Source organism: Saccostrea cucullata, unplaced genomic scaffold (assembly GCF_032062105.1).
Source record: "Saccostrea cucullata isolate Sc308-1 unplaced genomic scaffold, CSIRO_AGI_Scuc_v1 ctg400, whole genome shotgun sequence".
Taxonomy (NCBI): Eukaryota; Metazoa; Mollusca; class Bivalvia; order Ostreida; family Ostreidae; genus Saccostrea; species Saccostrea cuccullata.
Genome location: NW_026926133.1, coordinates 246,044 through 258,487, shown reverse-complemented (window position 1 = coordinate 258,487; position 12,444 = coordinate 246,044). Strand labels below are relative to the sequence as shown.

Below are 12,444 nucleotides of genomic sequence, written 5' to 3'. Positions count from 1 at the left end.
AGAATGAGGTGTAATAAATTCTTAAGAGATTTTTAAGCATGTTAGTAGGAGCTCTGCTCACTAAGATAATTGTGGTCCTGAGTAATTAACAAAGACAGTCTTGTGTACTGTCAACACACGCGTTGTAAGTAGTAGGTAGAAAAGCCAAAGGCCGTGTGTATAATTGACCAATTTGACATACACTCACAAGTGAATTAAAATTCAGACGTTCTGTAAATAATATATATTTTTGATATACTTTTTTTTTCTTAAAATATGTTATATTATTTTAATTTAACAAATGTTTCTTAAGTATGTATGAAATTCGGACACACACACACACACCTATTTTACAGAATTTTTAAAAACAACCTCTAATAATTAAACACATCACAATTGTATGAAACAATGAGACACCTATAAATTCATCGTATTCCGCTTATTAACTCATTGTAAGTTAAATGTTTCCATTATTTCCGGATTTTTTGTGTGTGGGGGGGGGGGGGGTCCTTTTTTTATTTATCGTGATTTATTTTTAAGGGAGGATTTGTAATTAAAATACTTTAATTGTTTTTAAATAAAGATATGAAGTTCATGCAGACGGCATTGGGGGAATCGGGGGGGGGGGGGGTGTCAAAAATTATACTCCTCCCGGTTTATGATTTGTTTTAGAACTGTCAAAATGTGAAAATAAAACAAACCTAATCCAAACCCTTTGTCTTTCACAAAGGTGTGAAATTATACCCAGTACAGTGACAGGAAATCTCTCTCTGCTTGAACGCACACAATACACAGGAATCTCAGCAGTTGCTAGGGAGACGAAGATTAGTCCGTGCAGCTACATGTACACTGTGTCTACATGTACTAGATCTACCGAGGACAAAAAAGTTTACTAATCAATGCAAAGTACACATAAAATGTTTTTCAGACATTGTTTGTGGTGGAGTTTATGAATTTCTTTTTCAGTCAATTCTTGTTTACACGACGTAAAAACATTTAGACCTAGAATTAATTTAGAAAGGAATGAGACTTCACAGACGACTCGGAAAATGCTGATTAAATAAAAATCTTCTGCGTATTTTAATATTATATTTGAAGATTAATAATTTTAAAACATCTTCATTTATAGCGCCAATGAAAGTGACACTGCGATAGATCGTTTCTTTAATCAATCCACTATTAAAATAATTAAATAGCTAAAATTTACAAAACACACTACGAAAATATAAATTAATATCGAATATCATGAATAGCACACTGGGTGTTTTATCTTGCATTGTCGTATAGATATATTATATACAGTAATTTATATCGAAATTTGTGGCTCTCGTGAGACGTTTGTCACTCGTGAGACAGGATTTTTTGATATTTTCACTCGTGCTTCGCACTCGTGAAAATATCAAAAATCCTGTCCACTCGTGAAATAAATTCCATATTCAACTACAAAACATTGAATATCCTCTATGTATCTTCTGCAGTCTGGCATCTAAACGTGAATAATGCAAACGAAAGAGCACAAACTATACAAGATACCCCACACGTCATACATAACACAACTTTTGCAATGCATATCTTTTTACTACAAAACTCCTCGGGTGTTTTGGTTGGGTGGTGAAAACAACAAACCCATCTGAACTATTAGCCAGGATTTCGGAGGAACCATTTTCTTTGCCTAATCGAAGATTCACTCTTACATGACCCCAAATAGGATGTTGTTAGATGTTTGAAAAGCAGTAGCGGATTCGGAACATCTAATTTTAATTAGATTGCATCCATCTGTGACATCAGTTTGGAATGTTATTGGTTTTACTATTGAGTAAAGTATTACAAAAACAGAATGTCTGGGTTTTTCTTCTCTGATGACATTGGACAAAGATATGCATACTTAAATATCATCATTTTATGCACTTTTTCGGTACATATTAAATGAAAGCATGCTAACCGCTTTTCAGTACTTTCAGTACTTTGATTTATCCTGCCTTTTGGCGTGATTTCTTTATGCAGCATTGTCATTTTTCGGCGCTGATTTTCAACAAAACCACGATCAGTATGGAAAATGTGCAAAGTACCTCGAAAAATAGTCATCTTAAAGATATCAATTTGAAAATTTCAACTAAATAGTTTCAAAGAAAGCTGGATTATTTTAATTTGTAAATACAAGTACCTATGATGAAAGGATACACTTTTAACATCATATAATTTATGAATGAAGTCCCATTTAAAACATCGACTTTAAAACTTTAAGATAATGAATATAAAGAATATGTACCCTTAACATGAGATATCAAATACATATTAGGGCTATGACTCGTATTAAAGGTCGATAATGGTCATTTTATTGCAAAAAGAATGTGACCTTAATTTGTGCGAAAAACCATGAGAGCTTAGAAAGTGCGTTGAATTGTATCCTAAAATATCTTTTAAAAAACTTCTCGAGAACAGCAAAGCCATGACTTGTGATATCTTATGGGACTAATGGAAGCATCCTCAGTTGGTTTAGATTCAGATTTGTTCAAGTCATGACCTCTTGAGTAGGGTGTGGCTACAATGAGGGATCAAAGTTTTACATAAGAAGATATAGAAAAAATCTTCTCAAGAACAGCAAAGCTATGTTTAGTAATATAGACCTGTATATAAGCATCATAATGTAATGAAGATTCAAATTTCTTCAAATCATATCCCCTAGCTGGGGATGTTGGGTAGTGAGGGGCCATAATTAGGAATCAATGTATACAAATTCATATGTAGGAAAAAATCTTTAAAAATTCTTTTTTAAGGACAGCAAAGTAATATGCTATATATGGAGGTATCGTCAAGTAGTATAAAATTCAAGGATATTCATCCAGTAAAAATATTCTTATCACTTAAATTCTTCGTGGCACCTGATCCCACCTCTGATGTTTTGGATGTCCGTGTTTGCTCTGCTCCTTTTAATATTGTTTTATGGACTTTAACGCTAAAACACTGTTCTTGTCTCCATATATTTCATTAAAATTATTCCATTTATATTTTTATTGCATACTTGGTAATAAATACAAGATTTTTGCACATGCGATATGGCTGACGTCACAATAGCCGTATCAATAGGGTATGTATTATTCTCTATATAAAGCGAGTTATACATCATTGCTGCCCCAGACATTTAAACATTCCTGAGTTAAAGATCGCCGATTCCCCCTCTTAATGAGTTAAGAAAACATAAAGGTAACATGTAAATATATCATGTGTTAGAATCAATCACGTGTTAGTATATTTATGTTCCCCAAACGAAGTTGGGGAACATATTGTTTTTACTCTGTTTCTTATTATTATTTTTCTTCTTCTTCCTGGGTACTTTTTTGTCCGCGAGTGATCTTGTAAACTGTTCACCCAAAGTAGGTAAAACCTTTTTAGGGTTGGTAGACATGTTATGTAGATTTGCGGAATCAAGGTCATTTTGCGCGCACGTGCTTGCAAGAGCGGGCACGTGCAACACGTGAAATGACTAATATAATGTATACTGCCGTAACTTTTCTATTTTCTTATGAAATGTTTTGAAACTCATAATGTAAGCATATATTAGTAGTACATGTATAAACAAGATGACATGGTTTTTATAGCAAGATCTCACGCGCATGCACGTGCGCTTCGCTCTGATTGGCTGAATCTAAAGTTTCAATATCTTTCTTGTTTTACGTCATAATCATTTGAAATTTTGAACTTAGTCACACATTATGAAGATCTACAGCATGATATATAAGAATTTTCATTAAAGCACGTACATGCACGTGTACTGGCAAGAGAGCGCACGTGCAACATGTGAAATTACCAATATAATGGATGAAGCGTTAACTTTTCTATTTCTTGATGGAATTTTTTGAAACTCACAATGCATGAATATATTAGTAGTATCAACAAGATGACATGGTCAAAAAAGCAAGATCTTACGCGCATGCACGTGCGCTTCGCTCTGATTGGCTAAAACTAAAGTCTGAATATCTTTCTTGTTTTACGTCATAATCCTTTGAAATTTCGAACATAGTCATACATTATGAAGATCTACAGCATGATATACAAGAATTATCATAAAATACTGCTATCAGAATTGAATGCAAAGACGTGCTTGCATGTATTTGCGCATGCGCAATGTGAAAAATGTACAATGTATTTGAAAAACGGTTACATTAATATTTTTATGACTTTTTATTGATTCTTGGAATATAGATATGTTAATCGTTTAGACAACATGCCATGATCACCTTGCATGTGCATGCACGTGCGTTTGCTTGCAATGCGTTAAATGACAAAGAGTTGATATTATTGTAGCTTTTAAAATTCTTTTATGAAATCCTGCGATAACTGAGCATATTAAAAACGTTTTAAAGGAAATTGGCACAAAAAGGGACTTGGGGAGCGTTTGGGGAACATCTGTAACGGTCCCCGTTACAATTAGAACTAGTTGTTCTTTGCCATAGTAGTTTCTTTTCAATGTGCGGCGGACATGGAAACGGGAAGGGTAGTAGACTTTATATTCTTACAAATTAATAATGAATCATCAACAGGTAAACGTAATGAGTGATCGTAATTAAATGAAATCGATTAAAGTTTGTCGTGTAATTCTAAGCTTTTTAGTAATCATTCGCTTTTCTTCTTTATTTAATCAAAATTTAATTAATTATCCAGAAAGGGCCTTATAAGCTAGGACATCCATTAAAAATTAATTATATTCGTTTTTTCTACCAACTGGCTGAAAATGTCTCGATTCAAAACGTTTGTCGTGTAATTTTGAGCTTTTTAGTAATCATTCGCTTTTCTTCTTTATTTAATCAAAATTTAATTAATGATCCAGAAAGGGCCTTATAAGCTAGGACATCCATTAAAAATTAATTATATTCGTTTTTTCGACCAACTGGCTGAAAATGCCTCGATTCAAAACGTGTTTAACCTCCATAAAACGATTTAGTTTTCTTTTTATTCTACGATTTTCTCATCAACAGGTTGTGTTGGAATTTCCTGGGGAATTCCCACATACCTACCGAACCAGTTCTTTAAAGCTGAGTCGAAATAGGGCAAATAAACATTATTTTAAAGATGGCCTAATCGAGATTATTTTTCAGCTTCACTGAATACTTATCTGTCTAGAAATTGTCTTCAGATACTCAGATACATTTAAAACCATGTCCATTTACCATGTCGTGAGCATGGCGGAAGTGCGCTCATGTTTTTTGGCAGCTGTTATATCTCTCTGATTGGGGGATATAAAGTCTATTTCGAAATTTTTTCACTCAGATCGAGACGCCACTACTTACCGGTGCAGAACTGTAAATTTAGACCTACATTCGGCAGTTATTGCAATTAAGTCTTCTTCATATGAATGAAAAATACTCGAGATGAACTTTTAACAACATATCTACAAATAAAAATGACCATTGAGCACTAAGGATTTTTTTTTGTGCCAGCTCCTTCGACAAAGGACCTCCGTTTACATGTATATACTAGTAAATCAAGTTGTTTTATTTAAAGTTCTCTATTTTCAGATGTAAATTGTTGTGAACACTGTTATTCTGCCTGCAATGGCCCTCGATACAGACCGAGCGCAGGTGATCATCCTATGTCATCTCTGTGATAAAAGACCCACCATCCTGTACTGTAATCCATGCAAGGTAAACTTATGTGAAGAATGCGTTGGAAAACACTCAATGACGTCATTATACTCTCCTCATGAGATTGTCAAATATGGAAACAGAAAATTGTACCTTTCATTTCCGAACTGCAAAATCCATACTGGTGAAATATGTACTGTTGAATGTCAGAATTGTAATGTTGAAGTTTGCATTAAATGTCTCAGCAGAGAACATAATGGCCATAGAATCATTGAAATTCACAATGTTGTTGAAGAAAAGAAACGTACAGTTGACAAGGACACAGTTTATCTTATAGAGACTATCATTCCAAAATTCGAAAAAGCAGATTCTGAAATAGTGTCAAAATTAGCGGCTTTAAATGCAAGATGTGATGAATTAGAAAAATCGGTCAAAGAGCGTGGAAAAGACTGGCACCGACTGATTGAGGACATGGTCGAAAAGAACAATAGAGATATTTCCGAAATGAGAGAAAGCGGCATCAGAACAATAAAAGAATACCAAAAGGAAATCAAAAAAGTTCTTAAAAGTCTTCATGAAATTACTCTGCAGAATAAAAAGATCTCTCAGTCGTTTAACGTCAGTGACATTACAAAATATGAATGCGATATTCAAAAATACCTGAAAATTCCTTTGAAAATTGAACTTGAGCTGCCAACGTTTGTCTTCAAGGATATAGACAAAGATAAGCTTGACCAAATATTTGGAGAACTTAGAAAAGCCAAGATCCAAACAGAGCTGATCCACAGGCCAGATTCTGACAAGCTTTTGGATAAAGCCTATGAAACTGGAACCTTTCCCACTGGAATAATACCATTACATAAGCTTGCCTGTCTGAGTGCAGAAGAGGTTTGGATAACCGGACAGAATAAAACCATCACTCGTTTCAACAAACATGGCTTTGCAACAGCGATGGTTACATCTACTTGTTCGGATTATCCTAGTGATATTTCAATTTCAAAAGATGGACATCTGCTTTATATTGATGCCGGAAATCATGTCGTTAATGACCTCCACCAGACTACGGCTAGGATCACAGCACCGCAGGGATGGTCTCCATCTGGTCTGTTTTCCACAAAATCAGGCGACTTGCTCGTCAGTATGTGTACATTTGATGAAGAACGCTACAAAATTGTCCGCTATGAAGGTAAAATAATAACGCAAGAAATAGAGAAAGATGAGCAAGGTAGTCCATTATTTAAAGGAGGACATAAAATGCTCTTTGTGACGGAGAACATCAACGGCGATATTTGTGCTTCTGATTGCAATGCCAATTTGGTCACAGTGGTGAACAAAAAAGGAACTCTTCGATACCGGTACAAAGGACAAGAAACAATGAAGGACAAATTTAGACCTGCTAACATTGTAACAGACTCAGCAGGTCGTGTTCTGGTGAAAGATACCGGAAATAAATGCCTCCATGTTCTTGATCAGGAATGTCGGTTTCTACGTAATCTAGACTTTTATGGAGCAATGAGTGTGGACACACTGGGACAACTTTGGGTTGGAGAGTTTAAGACTGGCATCGTAAAGATCATCAGATATGCAGAAAAATTGTAAATATATATATATATATATATATATATATATATATATATATATATATATATATATATATATATATATATATATATATATATATATATATATATATATATATATATATATATATACGCCAATTTTTTAGAAAATAAATTATTTTTACATTATTTCTTCAATAATTTTTATCCCAAAAGTACTCAGTAATTGTTTTTAGAGACTAGAGTCCCATGAGACACAACACTATTTTGAGTATTTTAATGGTAACCAAACAAGAAAACAATATGATAAGGTGATGACTTCAACTTCCAAAGGGCTTAATTATGGTGCGTTATACCCTTAGCACCTGTAAATAGTACTATTACGCAAACGCTGACTCGCTTATTGACGTTTTTCATACTTTTTGTTAGACCATTATTTGCACACTGAATTTCTCGATCATGAGAAGGAGCACACGGCGGATGTGACCGGTCGGCAGGGGATGCTCTCTCCTCCAAGGCACCTGATCCCACTTCTGATGTTTTAAAGATCACTGTTTGCTCTGCTCTTGTATTGTACTGTTTCATTGGACTTTTAAGGTTTTTTACTGTTCGTTTTCTCCATTTTTCATTCTCCTTTGGTTCTTGAGATTTTTTTCTCTTGTGTTTCTTTTTTACCTAAATATAGTCTTACGCAATATTTTTTTGATTGCAATTCGTAAATTGATTTGAACAATTTAAAATCTACAATATGATAACAGTACATATACTTGTACGTAAAATTTGAAAATACATGAACTTAATATTGACCAATCCAAAACTTCTTTTTTTAAAAATCAGGAACAGGGCAAAAACAGTGACCTATCTCAACAAATCTATGAACAATACAAACACATGAAGAGGGCAAAAACACGAACCCCTGGAAATTCCAGAGGTGGGTTCAAAAACTAATTTTACTTGACTTTGGGATGTTCGCATAACTATGTAAACATAACATATTGTTAAATTCTTTTTTTATTTTTTGATCCTTGTTTATTCTTATTCTTGCCGAAGGACCGTATATTAGATAAACAAAAATCCTTTTGTACTACCACTTTGCATGTTTGCATAAATACACGAGTAATTGTGGACTTTTTTAAGACGTGGAAATTTTGAAATACAGTATATATTTTCCATTTACTTCATCAATTATTATACCCCGGCTGGAATGTGGGAGTGTATATAGTGATCGAAATGTCCATTTGTCTGCACATCTGTTTGTCCATACGTCCATCCGTCCGTCTGTTACGCTTCGGGGTACCCATCCCCAATACGCAACTCCTCTACCACTGAATAACACCATAACATGAACACTGTCATTATCTCTATTATATTAAAGGAAGTTCAAGGAGTCCATCTCTTATCCGCAACTCCTCCTATACCACTAAATACAATGATACTTTCACGGATTCTTTATCACATGATGTCATTGTGCACCTCCATTTTACCTTATGGTTAGACTTATTTCGGGTCTTTCAGAGCAAAACGTGGACTTACCCATTATAATTATATGGGAGGCAGGGGTATCATTTAGTGATCTCAGTGCTCACAGTACCTCTAGTTCTGACTAAAACTTTTCACTTACGGACTTAGTTTGATTAATTCGCATGTGCTCTGCATTACCTTAATTTGTCATAGTTAAATGAATTTCAATACTGGCCTCACTTTTCATATAAATGTTACATCTCATTTTATGGTCCAACCTTGACCTATGTTCAGTCACATGATTAAGAAGTATATCTGATAATCCTTGGGCATTAATATGCTTTATATAGTCCCAGTGGTTCCTGCATATTTTATATGAAGTTTTCTCTTACATTCTCGTTTAAAACCTTTACCCTTGATAGTGTTGCATGCTATTACTTGGGGTCCTAATTTAAAAAGAAATGACTGTGCACTGCATGGACATACCTGTATATTTTAAAAATATTAATAATATGTAATTACTATTAGTGTTATATTTTACCTCCGAAAACAACATTTTCTTTTATCTCCCCTTGTGGACCATAATCAAAATTGAATCTACACATTGTTAAAAAGACAGCAAATAAATTTCAATTTTCTGTCCCAGTGGTTCTTGATAAAATCTATTTCATTCAATTATTGTACATTTTGTCAGATGTTTCTGTAAAATTCTATGAGTTCCATTGACGATTGAAATCTGAAATATGGTAAGAATGGATAAACAAGGTATAGAAGAATTCCGCCGTGTACAAGCGATGTATTCGTCAATGCTTCTGCTATATCCAACAAACCGAAAAATGAATCGGCAAACCATGATGTGATGTTAGAGCAAAGAAGAACCAAGAAACTGCCTTTAAGTAAGGAAGACGAAAACTCATCAGTACTGATCGTGGCTATCCGTCTTCCATATAGGAGAAAATTCGTCTGGTAAAAGATATCGAAAATGTTGACGAGAGTAACTAACGTCATGATGCCGAATGGATGAAATAAATAAACCACAGTAACAAAAGCTAGAACGGCTCCGGCACTCAACATAAGAGCTAAATCACTGAAGTTTACCGATGTATACTCTACACAGAGAGGAAGTTTTCTAAAGAGGTGGTGATGAATGATTAAAATGTGCATAAATACTAGAATTTTCTGCGAAAAAATTGTATATTTCGAGATCTCATCTGCGTAAATATTCTCCGGACAAGCCACCAAATAACTTGTTTGTATCACAATGGCAACGCTCAAGAATATGCTGAGGATAACTGAAGATTTCACAAAGATATCTTTAAGTCTGCAATAGTATAAGTCGTGAGATGAAGAGGATGAGTTTCGATATGAAACCATACCCCAATTCCAACTTTTCCCGTCTCGTAAGGCAAGAATCAGTATGGTTGCCAAAATAGAAAATTCCAAATAGACAGGTGTTTTAAACACTGTTACGACAAAGGCGAATCGTCTCCCGGATATGTGTGATACGAATGAGCAGTTGTAAGCTTTAACAATGTTTGCAGAGGGTGGAACAGATATGTGATGCGCAACGGTGGTTGTTCCATCGATTATGTTTGACAAAGCAATAATAAATGTTACACATTTTACGGTCCTTACATTACGAAATGTGTATCTGCCGGAATATGAGATAAATCCAACTTGAAAGAAAATGTACGGTACAACTGTGAGCGTTTCGACAAGAACAATTGTGTCCTTTTCTTCAGGCATTTTTTCCAAACAATACGTCAGCAAAAGACATTGCGTTATAGACGTAACACACCTCAGAATACAAAATACACACAGAAAGCCTAACCTAATCTTTCGAACAAGTGAGTGGTTTGTATTTTGAATCCAGTCTTTCCTTCCAAGTTTTATACGAATAACCATGTACGCCATTGCTGTCAATCCCAGAATTCTTGCTGACACGTTGATTCCGGTGATTATCTGGGAGCCTAAGATCATCGTCGTCGGCAATGACTGATACATAAACATAGGTACCACGATCATGCCTCCTATGGCAGACGCAGCCAATGAAAATCCGACTTCTTCATAACCTGAGGTGCTTTCGGATGGAATTCTTGCCATGAATTCGATGAACTAGTGTCACCTATAATAAAGTTATTGGAGCTTAAAATTTCATGACAAATACTGAGGAAAAGAAACATGCGCACTAACTCGAAATAGCGAAATTTTGTTCAAATAAACAAGGCATTGATGATAATAAAGTGCATTGTGCGTGTTACCGGGAAAAAGAAGAAAACGTATTTTAGATAAACCTTATGTCTTAATCTTACAGAAGTTGACAATATAAGGTTGCAGTTAGAATTTTTGTTAGAATAACTAAAGCAGTGTTTTGAAGAGAGTGAAACGCATTTTTTAATTTTTAAAAAGTAATTGCGATATATCTGATATATAAAAATCTACAAGTATTTCTTTTATAAACTTTACAACATAACACTTACATTTCAATCTTTTTTTTTTGGGGGGGGGGGGGTTATTTCAATGAGCAAAAAAAAAATTATTTGCATATACTTTTAACTAATCTACCCAGAAAAGAACTGCTACGTACTCACTATTTCTACTTGCAATCTATGGCATAGAACACATACCAGGTATATTTCTTTCTCACTGCGATATTTAAAAAAATTATTAAAAATCGAAAATAAAAATCTACTTGCCTTTTAATTGCTGTCCTGAAACAGGAAACTTTAATGGCAGCTAGACCCTTAGAATTCTGAGGTAAGAATGTGATAAGGAAATATTGCAATTTTTAAACAAAAAAACGAGATTAGTCAGCACTGAATATAAGCAGCGGATATACTAAAACAATATACAGTATGCTTAAAAAAAATGTCAGCTTGTTTTTGTAAGTTAATGATTTAATCTGTCGAATTATTAAGGAAGTGTTTAGATACGCGCACTGACTTGCACTACCTGTGGCTTGCACTGTGACGATAGCTAATATTTTAGCTCACCTGAACCAAGGACTCAAATGAGTTATTTCTGCTCAAAAAGTGCTCAACATTTGCCTTGGTTCGTCTACCTAGTTAGTCATTTGTCGAGTGCCACTATAATTTTTTCTTGTTTTCAACTTCTTCTCAGAATTACAGGGTTAATTTCAGTTAAACTTACTACAAAACATTCATGATTAAAGGAAATTCAAGTTGTTAAAATGAAGAAATACATACCTTTTCAAGGGAAGATAATTAAGCTTCTATGCGATTTTATATACATAATTTGGTTTTCCATTTATTATCACATTTCAAATTAACAGATTAAAATTTAACATCAATCAAACAATTTACTTTTCAGTTATAGACAGTAAATCATTCGAACATAAAACAGATGTGGCAGACTCTGGTGTATATCGAGTAGACATATGAGTAGAAGTAATTGATAAAATGATGTCTATATTTCTGAATCATTGAAAGTCGTAACAAGTGGTTTTTTTTCTCTTGTTGATTTTTTTTAAATAAATCCTTCTTCGTATGAATATACACACATATCGGTTTGTAAAGGAGCACATCGGGTGCACCTGGGAATTCCAATATTGTTAGAAGATAGTCAAATGAATGTAATCAAGAGAAAAACTCCAGATCCTTTCAGTATCAACTTAAAACTATTTTTATGTTGATTCAGAGTTTTTAACAAAGTAATGTGACCAATCACAAGATATGAAAGTTTTCACGCTCCGTTTTTATTGGTGAAGCAGTCATATCTATGATATCAAACAGCTTAGTTTTATTTCTCGTGACGAATGGTTATACATAAAGAGTAGATTCCAGGTGAGCAGTATGGTCTGCAGGTCTCTTGGTTATAAAAATATTATAACCAGTTTTCTTACT

At 34.1% G+C, this 12,444-nt stretch overlaps 1 protein-coding gene across 1 annotated transcript; it reads left to right on the top strand.

The window, feature by feature from the left end:
* The first annotated feature begins 5,657 nt into the window (after positions 1–5,657).
* LOC134270892 (uncharacterized) lies at positions 5,658–7,160 on the top strand. Its single transcript, XM_062753141.1, has one exon. It carries the CDS (start codon positions 5,658–5,660, stop codon positions 7,158–7,160), a length of 1,503 nt encoding a protein of 500 aa, XP_062609125.1.
* The last annotated feature ends 5,284 nt before the right edge of the window (positions 7,161–12,444 follow it).